Here is a 13339-nt window from a genome sequence, read left to right on the forward strand (position 1 = left end):
GGAAGTTAAGGACATTGACTGGGCCAATCACCAATGACGTTTATAGGAGTTCCTGGTTCATCCTATCCCCAAACATTTTAAAGACGACTGTCTCTAAATAACCTATCCTGAGGTGATTGTGTAAGTCACTTCAGTCTTTTTATTTCACAACCGCAACCTCCAGACTGGCAGTTTCTAGATTGCTTACTTTCCTAATTTTGACCTGAAGCAATGTTCTTTTTCTGACACAATGCCATTGATCTCTTAGTGGAACGGTATATTCACAATGCCACATGAATTGCGCTGGCTGGGTGATTTCTGTAGTGCAGCATTTTGCCTTTTTTTCCAATTGAGGAGATACAGAATACGTTTTATGAGTTACACATATTTATTGGCATTGTTATCATGTTAGTTCTTGTTGAAGCTCCACTGCCTGTAGCTGTACAAAAAACCACAGTGGGTCTTTTGCAAACCTTGTTTGAGATCTGGTGAAGGATGAAGGAAAATATGGGATTTTCTAGTGACGATCTCTAATATTTTCATTTAAATGATTATTTGTTATCTCATCATCTAATCATTACATGTATAACACAGTCGTGACCAGGCCTATAGCACAGCATATATATTTTTTTATATTTCTCTGATGTCAGTTACTGCTGATAAAACAAAACATGATTTGACTCATTTTGTCAGTTGATCAGTTTCTATATCGCAGGGAATGATGGAACAAGAAGGTGCAGCCACATTTGTTTGGTCGAAGATAAAATAGGGTAATGCTTCTGTTATTTGCAGCTGAAATTATGTTTTTGAATCCACACATTTACAAACCCTAAAGGCATCAAGTATTTCATGATGTTTGATTCAGGCCTTCCAGGTCCACAGCACGTGAAAGCTCTAGTGCTTTTGAAGCACTCACTCAGTTTTTGTTTGTTTGAGAAATTGTGACCAATTCAAGACAATCCTGTGATGCCACATATCGCTGGATCCACTTCAACTTGTAATGGTGCATAACTTGTGCTTTTTAAAGTGTAATTATGTGCATCACGCTTTGAATGCTAATGAGGAAGAAATGCTCTACTCCTGTGATTTAAATGGAAAGAGACAAGAACACCCATAATCCTTTGTATTTAGTTCGGCCGCCAACATATTCCGTTTGTTTGCCTAAATCACCTGTTCCAGTCCCAACTAGCCAGCAAATTCAATACCAAGGAATTCGACATTTTAGATAACTGACTCTGTGTTGACTTATAAACTTTCAATTCACAATTACCTATAACGTAGTAGTTGTGTGTCTAAATATATTAACCTCCACAGATAATTCCACAATAATTTTCAAGCTTTTGTTCTGATCTGTTCACAAGCACGAGCACGATTTTTCTTCCACTCTCCCACTCGTCTTTTTTATGTTATTGACAGTTTTTCTTTTGTCGTCAATCTCTTGAGTGGCAAGCACCGGCTGCTGCAATTTTCCAATACAGATGACAGCTCCTGTAATAGCATTCACCACACAAATAATACACCGCTTTAATTGTCAAGCCAAATTTGTACTGCCTTTTAATATTCCAATCTTCTCACCCATCTTGAATCTGAAATGCTACCGACATTGTTTTTGGGGGAATGAGGTCTACATCATAGGTTTCTAATACAACTAAGATTTAAACAGCTATCATTGCAACTGTTGCCTTTACTAGGATGAGGCTGAAGGTGATGAAATAAGAAGTAATTCAACCCTAAAATTCCTGATTTATATAGGCAGCTGTGGCTATGGGTGTAGAGAGCCATTGACAAGACTGAACCCCCGACTTGTCCTGCTCTGGCCATGGGTGAATGGTGTGATAGGAAAAGCAGTGTGTAGAGAAGTGCTGTATAAATGTGTGTGTAAATGGGTGAATGTTTCCTGTAATGTGCAATTTGCCATGTGTGTTCACATTGTAATTGTTTTTGGCAAGCACCGAATCACATCCAGCGGTATCTAATGGGACAATTCACCATAGAGGTAGACATTATTGCAAGGACTCAGATCTGCACTATAACCCAAAGAATTATAACCCAATTCCTACAACAGGATTTATGCTTCTTTCACCTCAATCCACTGTGTGTGTTCGTGTAAACTGCAGTATGTCAATTTGCTCTCAACAGAATTTAAAAAAAATCCTTTTCATTGCTCGTCAACTTTTTCTGCAATGAATGCTTGTAATGCCACATTAGAAATCCTGGCAGAAATTATGTTCTATTGTAAACTTGCTTTCCCATTATCACATTATCAGCTTATACAGTATAAAAGCTCTGGCGTTGCTGTGGGTGCTAAAGCAATTTTCACCCTCTGATTCCACCTATAGCTACGCCTGCAGCTTTACACTCTCTTACCTCAGCAAGCACCTTCACTACTGTAACTCTGGTATGCATGATGCTGCAGCCTCTTTCCCAAAACCGAGTGTAGGAACAGGGTGACATTGTGGCAGTATTTGTTAGTAATTGCGCTGCGTGGTTCTTGCAGGTTTGGACACACAGCCAGTTCTGGGGCCTGTTCCTCTATGCTCACACAACGGCCCTGCTATTCTGTCCCTGCTGCTGCAGAAATCCTTTAACCTCTACTGTCACTCTCCCACTGCGCTGCAGACTTCAGCTCTCGTTGGAATGCATCTGCCACGCTGCAGCTCGGGTGCAGAACTGTCAAGCCTCATTGCCACTTAATGGACAAACATATTTCTGATAGATTCTCATCTTTGGTTAAGAAGAAAAACCATCTGCACCAGTTATGCAAAATGGATCTGAACATCACAACTGATCAGGTAGCCCTTTCTTTCCAGGTGCAAGCCCGAATCACAGCAGCACCAAAACACACTTTACCACTGACTCACATGGGTTGCACCTGAGGTAACCATTATGGATAAAATCTTCGAGTCTTAATTAATAGAGGGATTTGGGCACTTGTTAAGGATTAGGCAAAGATTTCTCTGATGTAAAGCTCGCAATTATTTATCTGTCATATAAAGGAAGGCTCTGAGTTTTCGAGAATATCCAAGCATAATTTCACACATCGCTGCCCCTGCATCACATTATCATCACACAGTAACTGTGGCATACAATGATAATGTAGGTTTCTTGTTTTATTCACACGGCCATGATGAATTTGCTCATTGTAGCAAGGTTGTATCCGTCATGAAGCTCACATGACATGGGACCACAAATCATTGAATCTGTTTTGTCTGCAATTGAACATGTGCATGAAAATTTGCAACCAGACGTGCTACAAACAATAATAATAATAAATTCTTGTGTCTTTATGACCCCCCTCCCAAAAAAGCCCAGTTTTTTCCCTGGCTTTGTAAGAAGGTATGCACAACGAGCCACTAGGTCTGCATTATGCAAATGTGGGTCATTGTGTGACATCATAGTAGTGCTTTATCATCTGCCAGACTTCAGGGATTTCAGGTTTCAGGGTCTTCAGGAGAGATTTCAGTGGGGAAGAGGAGCTCCCTGTACCACAAGCTTTGGGATGTTTTACTTTGCAGACCTGTCACACACACAAATAAACTTTATATATCAGACTAAAAGAAAGAGAAAAAGCTGAATATATCTTCATTAAAGGGGGGATGCAGGTAGCACTAATGTCAGTCATCGTAGAAAAGCATTTGAAAGACATTTTTTTATCTGCCAGTTTACGTTCACATGTCTTCCACTTGACCTTTGGGGAGTGAATCTGGGAGTTATTTCAGACACTTGACTTTTACCAAGTCTTGCATAAATTTACCTTGTAAGCCAGTCATGTGGTCACGCTTTGGATCTTTATTATAACACTTTATTTTCTGCCATAAATTCAAGCAGCCCTAGGAAACGAACTACCAAATCAGAATATTTTATATAAATGTTAATTTCCTCCAAAATCACTTAATGTCGCAGACTGCGTTTCCACTCGTAACATTTCATTTTCCATAATCAATCTTTACCCAATAAAGCATTAAATTAAATGTATTGTGTGATGCATTCAACTTCCCAGAGCTGAAAGCTGTTAGTAGAAATACACCAAGCCTTCATTCAGAGTACAGCAAATATGCTGACATATGTTAACTTTCCCTATGATTGTCCAGCTGAATGAGCTTAAGAGTGTGTGTGGGAAACATCAATTCCCATGGGTGTGCTGGCTGACCTGTTTGTGTGTGAAAGATGTAAGAAACTTGCAGGCTGGAGAGACTTTTCATTACATCACATTATCTGTCCTGTGTGGGCTGTGGAGCTTGGCCTGAGTTGTGTTTAGTCAGCAGCCTCTCTGTTGGAAGGATGCTACTTTAAAAAGGTTTTGTTGCAAAGAGGGGAATGCATCTTTTACAACTGGTCAAATACGACCCTTGTAAAAAATATGTTAAATAGGCAACATTCTTATTATACTGTGAATTGTCCATGTTGTCACCATGTTTCTTATATTTTTGGTAATATTGGTGAATTTCATACAATAGTTCCATTCTTATCTGCAGTGAAAACACAAGAAAACTGTTTCTCCGTGCTTACCAAGTATACTGTATATTAATTTGTTTACTTGTGCCTGTTAGGCTGTTTGGAGTCCACTTGTAAAGCCTGAAACATGCTTCTGCGTTTTCACGGGCCCGTAAGCGCAAGAGCCCTTCCGGGGCCCTTATGTGCTTATGTATCCCTCCTTACGTGCTGACGGGTGTCGACCCCCTTTTCTAAAATTTACGGCAAAGCTCCGCAAGCTCACTCAGCCCGCAAGGCTGTGATTGGTCTGCTCTACATCCCTTCTGGAGCTGCATTTCCGGTTTCATGCCCCATAATACCGGCAGAAATCACGGAAGATTTAGAAGAACGAATATGGACCAAATAGAAGAGCACTTGGCAGAATATATCCGATAGTATGATAGCTTGTATAACCTGTCATTGACTGGCGGATTTGTCCGCCAGAAAAAGGCTACGAGGAGCCGCAGTGGCTATGTAAATAAACAATCGACGAAGAAGAAAGAAGGCGTCTCTAAGGTCGTCTCGACAAAAAGCATTACTCCGCCTAGTGTTCTGGCGCGGAATTGCTTTTAAGACGCGCAACGGTTGGGGAAGCATGAATGAAAACGAGTCTTGCGCCACAGCGGCGTGAAAAGACGCAGACGCAGTCGCAGAAGCATGTTTCAGGCTTAAGTCAGTGTGTGTTAATACAGCTGCATGACAGTCAGGGTTTATGTGGGCTCAAGCCTTTCTTATCTTTGCTGAACCAGCAGCAGGCGGAAGCCACTTCAGGCATTTTAGTCAGGTCTTATGTTGTCAGCATCACCCATACAGATGACATGGGAGCGTGTATGTTGGTAGTGGGTCTGCTGCCGTGTGTCATCAGTTTCTTTTTGGCCCAGTAAAGACACAAGCGAACAGGATCTGATTCAGCTGGGGGACCACGGGCAGATCCGACCCTATAGGCATATTGTAATAGCAGATAAAGGCTTGGGAGGCCCTGTTGGTACAGTGAAGCCAGTCGCACATTGTCCCCATCCTCTCCTTCCACAGTAAGCCTGGTACCGACCAAGGCTGGGCCAACAGCCGTTAAATACGCACAGGGCCCCAGTTAATGGTCACTGCTGTTGTGCTCGCGCCTGACGTGGCGGATCATTGTGCTGAATGGATGTGTCACATTCTATGTAGAGGTCAAGTATGGAAAATGTCATGAATTACACAGCGCAGTGAACACCCTCTCTCCATGGCTAATGTGAGCCCCACTTACAAATGTTTCATTAGTCCAGGGCCTATTTTGGCATGCGGCCCTGTGCTATCACAAGCTAATTATGGATATATTGAATCCACAATCATAATAGTCTTAATGAGTGATACAGAATAAAGTGCTCCAGTAACCAAAAATGTAATTTAATAAACTGACTTTATAAATGGACCAATAATAATATATCGAAAAACGAGTGTGAATCTGCAAAACCAATTTGTCAAGCCATAGGCAAGACCTTGAGGAGAGTGCTCCAAGTAAGGAGCTCTGGACTGCCTCTAGTTAAGATAACAGCAGGGTTATGCCGATGAGCTCTGAGCAGCTCTGAATACCAGAAGAGACGGAGACCTCTGTGACTTATGGCTGCAGCAGATGTCTCTCTTTGCCGTGCTTGATCAAGATCATAGATCGTCTAGTCATAATTAAAAAAGGCATCGCAATTAGTTTAGCTGTATGTTTTTTCTCTAGCCCGGATGTGCCGTTGTATAATTGCAGCCCAAGATGAAGTCGCTGGACTCGAGAAAATGACACATTGCCAAACAAAACAATTGGATTATGAGATTAAAAGACAGAAGAAACATTAATGATGGGCCAAGGATAGTGACATTTTCATGCACAGGAAATCTCCATCTTCATTGAAAAAGCACAACAAAACAGTTTGGTCTGTCTCTATGCAAATATTTAATCAGATGTCATTAGCATATGCTACATACGCATGGTAATCTTATAGACGTATGTATGTGTTTTTCTGTGGTAAACAAGTGAAAATGCATATGTTTGTCCATGTGTTTTACGGTTTTAGCCCCATTTAAGCACCTATTTTGTGAGTGTTTTTGAGTCAGAATAGGGCCTTTTGCTCCCAGAATACATCCAGTGGGCGTGAACTGCATTTACATATTTAAATGTTCACATTTTTGTCCTCTCCTTCCTCCTTTTAATGTGTGTTTCCATATGGATTACCCTCCTCCCTTTGCACCTTCACAGCATGTTCTCTCTTTTGCACATTTGTAGCTGGAGTGATTTCAGATTTGTATCAGGAACATGATGTTCGAATCATGTCTCCTTTTTCTGCAATCTCTTTCTGCATGCATGTGCAGCTCTCCCTCTCCTCACTGTTATTCTGCATCCTTTCTCACTAGTACAGTACACTAAAGGCATTACCTTTTTTATGTAATTTCTTTTGTAATGTCACCCTTTAACCACACTGCTCTAGACACCAAGTTTGCAGAAATTGTTCATAATTGTTCACTCTGGTGGAAAACGTTCATCCAACTTGTATCTCCACTTTGTACATCCTTTACGGTTGCATTTGTGAGAGAACAATTCCTATTGTTTGTAACCTTCAGGATGTGTGTGCATTTTATGAAGTTTTGGTTGAATATGTTGAAAACTTCGGATTTCAACAACTGCAGCTAAGAAAATGTGTTACCACGGCCAATCGTAAAATTAAATCTTTGTCAAAAACAGCCCCTGAGTTCAGCATGTCCTCCTCCCACTTTGAAGTGGCACATATCCACTGTTGAAATACAATTCACACACATCTGTTACAAGGAAAGTAAGAATGGAAACGGGGATCGGTTTGAATGAAGGGCAGAAATTGGCAATTTTCATGTGACTGAATCTCTCAGCAGGGGTATATGTCACAAGGAGGATTGATGGATCATCTCTTTTTGTAAGAAAATCATTGGTGTGACCGCTCTGTCTCTGTCATGCTCCTAGTATGTGCACTGTTAGCTTGTTGGTGTTTGTATCAGGGATCTCTGGGCTACTGTAGAACTGCTCCGTATGTACATTTAAAAGGGCTTGTATATCTCCTCCTCTCAACTGGACCTTTAAGAGCAGGGTTTTCTGGGGGGGGGAAGCTACCTTTTCTGCAGACATTGGGCCTTTTTTAACTTTGTTTATCTTTTACATGCACAAATATCCTGTAACACTCTAGAGGAAAAAGGTTGTCCTTTAAGTATTAGACAATTGATGTCATCATGAATTAATTAAGTTAGGAAGTTGTGGAATTTAAATGAAAGAAAATGACTGGGACAAACGTAGTTGCTCTAATTATTTAATTTGTTGATTGTGTGGGTATACCAATATAAATTCTAATGCATGTTATATTACAAACGCATAATCTCTGTTTGTGCAGATGGAATAAAAGACTTAATTGGCCTGCACTAACACAAACTAATGGTATTTTCCCATGAACCCCAGTATAGAGCCTTGTGCTGCTTGTAAGTTAATCACTGTGGTTCAAGTGCTGTTTGTCATTTAAACTTTCTGTTGGCATTTTCTAACCGATTCCAGCCTCACCACATCTGCACGGTAGTGCCGTATCTGCTGTGGTAAGTTGCTGTTAATGCAAACTTAACATTTCCTGCAGATGCTTTCCATTAAAGGCTCTCCACCGATTAACCCTCGGAGGCTTTTTACTATTTATTCACACTAGATGGAGGCACATTGTATCTGTCCTGAATGGATCACCGTTCCTCTGTTAGCTGCACTACAGTTGACAATAATATTTGGTTTTGTGTGGACATGTTTTGTGCTAATTCGTCAGCGGGTTGGTTTTAAATATTTCAGAAGGGGAAAGTTATCAGAGGATACAGCCACAGTGAGCTGCAGGCTTTTTACTGAGGTTTGTGCAAGTCATCACATCAAACCTCCACCACACCGTGAAGGTAACAATGACTTTTACTGCACCCTCCCCTCCTTTTGATATTCAGCTTAATAATAAAAATGATATATTTTAGGCGTCTTTGACACGGACATTTCTTTTGTTAGAATACAAGTCTTATCTTTTCTCATTTGCACCCTGCACACAGCACAAGATGTTATCTGGGTGGCTCGTGGCCTTGCAGGGGTATCCCAGCCACATGAACACATGTCATTACATTAAGGAAACTGGTCCAAGCGTTTTTTCGTTGCTCCTGCTCCCTCTCACTGCAGTCAAGATTCACATATCCACAGCCGAGGCACAGGAGAGCGGTGGAGGGTATAAATGCAGAAATTTGGGGGAGGGGTGAGTAGAGCGTGTCTGTAGCCTGGAGGGAAATCTCAGTTCACCCTGAGGGAACATTGGGAGAGTGAGTGTGAAAAGTAGGCTGGCCTCTAGCGCTGTAGGGTGACTAAACTTCCACAGACAGGCTACAAAAGAAGCTGGTGTGTGTGTGCATGCGCTGGTTGTGAATGTAATCGACCGTGGTAATGGACATTACATGGGACAAGTAAGGATTGCAAGGCCTGCTTTGTACCATCTGTACCTGGACTTATGGTGAGTGAGGTCTTACTGCCAAGGTAGTTGTGGTGTGGGTGAATTGAAAAGGTATCTCTGTGTTAGGAAAATTTATGTATGAGTATCATTATTCTATGTAAGACCCTCTGCTTGTCTTATCAATGTTATGATCCAGAGCCTGCAGCGATAGAGCTGTGCAAGTTATAGCTTCGCTCAGGCCAGATAATTAGTCAAATGCTGATTTCTGCTCAACTCCCATAGGAACAGTGCCACCAAGGCTAAATAGCACCAACTGAAGTGGTGCTTGTGTCTTTGTGTGGGCTGGAATAATAGCAGTACCATATACCGTATGCGTGTGTGTCTACTCCTAAGTTATGGGATGTAAATATTCTCTGTTTTTAAGGTACTTATGAGCATTTTTTTTTTTAGATTCAGCTTGTTTGCTGTGCTTTTAGCTTCTGTTTCATGTAAATATTAACCCACGGGCCACATTGCAGCCCAGAGGGAGCTGTCAAGCTGTCAACCTCCCGCTCTCACATTGACTTCACATTTGTCGTATCTGTCAATAGAAATCTGTAAAGCTCTCTCTAAGGAGAATGTAAATGTTTTTTGTTGTTGTTTGTGCTCAGGAGCTCCAGTTTGAGCGGCTAACCAGGGAGCTGGAAGTGGAGAGGCAGATTGTGGCCAATCAGCTGGAAAGATGCAGACTTGGGGCCGAGTCGCCAGGTGATGGTAGCAGCAGGTAATGAGAAAAAATACACACACACCAAACACACACACACAAAGGTTCACACGCACACGCACACGCACACTCACACACAAATCTGCAGTCCAACACATGGCTTTTTCATCCTTCACAGCAGTGGCCATAGTCCATAGTGTAACCTTATGGCATAGTGAGGAGAAACCCAGTGTGCATAAATCTGTCATATTATTTTAAAATAAACCAAATTGCTTCAGTGTTGTAAGCTAATAACAAACATGGTCAATTTTAAATAAGCAGATATATAAAATAAGCAAATTGACCCAAGCATATACAAAATACAACATTAGACAACTGTCTCTGTAGTCAATATATCAAGCCAATGTTTATTAGTGACAGCAAGTGAATGTGCATGATAGCAGAGTGCTGTTTGCTCAGTGAAGCACTGCCGTCAGAGTGAAAGAGCTCTGGAGTTTGCTCCGGGAATTCGTTCCCACTTCATCAGCTGAGACACCAGGCTGCCTGATCATCACACCTCAGTGACCACACATTCTGTCCTATCTACTGTGGCTCAGACATGTCAGGTTCATTTGGTGAAAGCTCAATACCAGTGGACTTCACAGGCCTGTCATGAAGCAGGTTTGACACCAGCTTTGTTTCATCGCATAGTTTGGTGGTTTGTCTCAGTGCCATTTGTCAGCGGCACAAATGATGTGAAGATGCACTGATTTACAAGCATGCTGCCGACGTGGACCAATAACAGCTCAGAAAATCGATAACAGTATCTCTCCAGCATCTTTTATACTGTTCATATGTTTACTAATGGTTTTCCATTTGATTTGCCACCTAATGCGTCTGTGAGATTCAATGCAGAGTAAAAGTGTCATTGACAAAGTGATTTTACAAAAAACATATTTACTATGGCTGCAACTCTAAGAAAGGTCTCCCAGTATCATAATAAAATGGTCTGAGACCATATGCATGGTTTTGATAACGTTCTTTGATGCATTCTGTTGTATTGGCAAGTGTCCAATGCCACTGTGAGCATTAATAATTGTGTGCTGGTTTATCTATGTCCCTGCAATTACCACTGTGCTTTTACTTCAAACAGTAGTAACTGAAACTGAGCACATCATGTTGGTTGGAGGTAATAAAGGTTAAACAGTTACTTTTACTGAAATTCCTGCAATGCAATAATGAGAGAAGACTTTGGAGGAGATGGTGTGTATGACGTTTGAACTGATTGAGGCAAAAGAAAGGGAAGTTTTATGTGCAGAATAGAGAGTGGATAAGTCGGGCCGGGTTTTATAAGATGTTTGGGTTGGGGTTCTGTCAAGTTAGCTGGACTATCTTCTTTAAATTTGTCTGCATCAGGAAAAACATCAGGTTCAGGTCGGGCTTGGCTGGTCTTCTCTCTGGCTCACTCGGCATCAGACAGAAAATTGCAGCCTGAGCCACTCTAGTGCAGACTAATTGCAACGGATGTTATCTCGGGATGTGTACGTCAGACAGCAGATTCAATGCTGATTTATGCATTTTTCTTTTTTGACTACTTATTCACCCGGGGTGTCATTGCAAGGCAGGAATTTTTAGCCCAGTGGTACAACGGCACTTAATATGATAAATGAAAATCTCACATATGCACTTGTTTATGAGCATTGGACTCGTATCTTAAGAAAATAGAAGTGTTATTTTCATATTGTTGACAAATGGCCCTCTGTGTTCACTCTCCAGTAGGCTTGGATGCACTTGGGTTATATGTGGATACATGTCACTGAAAAAGGGTCTGTAATGGAGCTATGTGATTTTTGTCTGGCTTTGTGATAAAAAGCCCTACATGCCCTCACATGATGGATTCTTGCTCTTCAGCCTGTTTACCTGCAAAATACTCCCATCGAATACAACCAGTTTGCAGAAATTACAGCATCCATTTCTCCTTCTTTTTTTGGAGAGGAGCAGGTAAAGAGCTCCGCCAAGTGCTGTGGAAAAGGTCTGGACACCACGTACCTGAAAATGATAAACAGACTATTTATTTCGATTCCCTCTTGAAAAAGAAAAGTTATCTGTTTTGTTTTAGCGATGGTGTTATAGCAACACCATGATCATCGTGAAGGTGACTATTGCTCCATCAAATGACCAGTTTCTAATATGCAAGTGTTTTTTGTCCACCAGTGACAATAAAGATTAGCAATCAAACTTATTTTGTCTAGTGTTCAGTTCATTTTCTCAATATACAGGTCTAGTGGTAGGTCCTTTGTTGAATTTATCAAATCTGGCCTAATTTTGGAAGTTTATGTTTTGACATTACAACCTTTACAGCCGGACATATGTCATGGATTGCAATGTCCGTTGTTTCCCCTAGGTTATTCTTTAACAATATGTCTAGTAATTACTCATACAAAATTTATGATTTGAAATGTGAATATTTTCAATTTAAATTAATTTATAAGGAATGAAGAAACTTGGACGCCTTACCTACTTAGCCACTAGAAGAACCAGCATCTAAATATAGCTCCTGAGCAAAAGTTCCTTACCTGCTTTCTAATGGCCAAGGAATTATCTGAGTGCAATTTGTTGTTCAGAGCTGCTTAGTAAATCAAAAGCCCTGAGGCCAGGCAGCGTTCAATTCTCACAGTAAGCCCGCGTATCAGAATCAGGTGGCAGATGAATCGAATCAGGTGGCAGATAAAATAATTCTTTGTGTTTATGTTGGAACTATAATCAGAGTGTGATTGCATCAAAGCGGCATCAAATCAGATCGACACTTGTTGCTGATTCAGAAACAGGGTTTTCAGTAAATCCTTGTGTTGAGATTAGCTACATAATCCACTATGTAGCCCTGCAATCTGATTTCTGTTGTCATTCATATTTTTAGTTGTAGCAGATGACGTTCCGTTCTCTGTTCAAAGTTGAGTTTGTATTTATTTGTTTTAGATACAAACAACACAGTTATAAATGTTTATTTCACTAAGTTGTGCTGTTACCACAGGGAGAGAGGTACTCTTTGTGTCATGGGTCTTTGGCATGTAAATGAGCACACTTGAAAAAGCTTTCAGAAACACTGTTAAAGTTTGAATAATGGCAAAGTGATCTCTCCATTAGAAATCTGCATTTGTTATCCAGGTTTATTCTAAGCATATTGTACGACTAAGTTTCCCCTGCAGATCTTGGTTTTAAAATCAGGTCTTTGGCAGAAATTGTAATCACGTGTCAAACCATGTAAACGCATGTTTTCTTCTCACTTGGGGGCCGGTAGCTCCCCACCGCCTCCCACTGATCCTATAAAGAAAACATGTAACACCATTTTCACACCTATTTTTAAGCCATAGAAGGACAAATGAATTCGCTAGCACTGGAGATTTGTGTGTGAATGGAGATTAGCCTTAACCGTCGAGGTCCCACTGTTTGGGCTCAATAGCTCAGCAGGATGACAGCAGAGGTGACAGGACACTTAAGGATTGTGATGGAAGCCATTACATTTCATGACACCTCCAGAGCTGACCACCGCCCTTTTATTTCTGCAAGCACATAGAGGGGAGGTGGTCATGACCTCTGGCAAAACTCTTTAAAAGATGCAACCTCCCAGCCAGCCCGTCTCTGGCTAGCCAGAGGGGTTGATGGGGAATTAAGTATCCCATCGGGGGCCGGCCCGGTTCTTTATAAGCATCTTCATTTTTACAGTCGCTCCACAAAGCCTTTTACCAAGGCAGCCTGTCGA

The 13339-nt window shown here is 41.2% G+C and overlaps 1 protein-coding gene across 4 annotated transcripts in view; it reads left to right on the plus strand.

Moving 5' to 3' along the window:
* The window catches only part of pkp4 (plakophilin 4), a 72317-nt gene that overhangs the window by 20382 nt on the left and 38596 nt on the right, over window positions 1–13339 (plus strand). For all 4 annotated transcript variants that reach the window (XM_062402285.1, XM_062402287.1, XM_062402286.1 and 1 more), the window contains exon 3: window positions 9548–9660. In XM_062402285.1, coding sequence (XP_062258269.1) covers window positions 9548–9660 — 113 coding nt within the window. The remainder of the gene's footprint in view (window positions 1–9547; window positions 9661–13339) is intronic.

Source organism: Platichthys flesus, chromosome 13 (assembly GCF_949316205.1).
Source record: "Platichthys flesus chromosome 13, fPlaFle2.1, whole genome shotgun sequence".
Lineage (NCBI taxonomy): Eukaryota > Metazoa > Chordata > Actinopteri > Pleuronectiformes > Pleuronectidae > Platichthys > Platichthys flesus.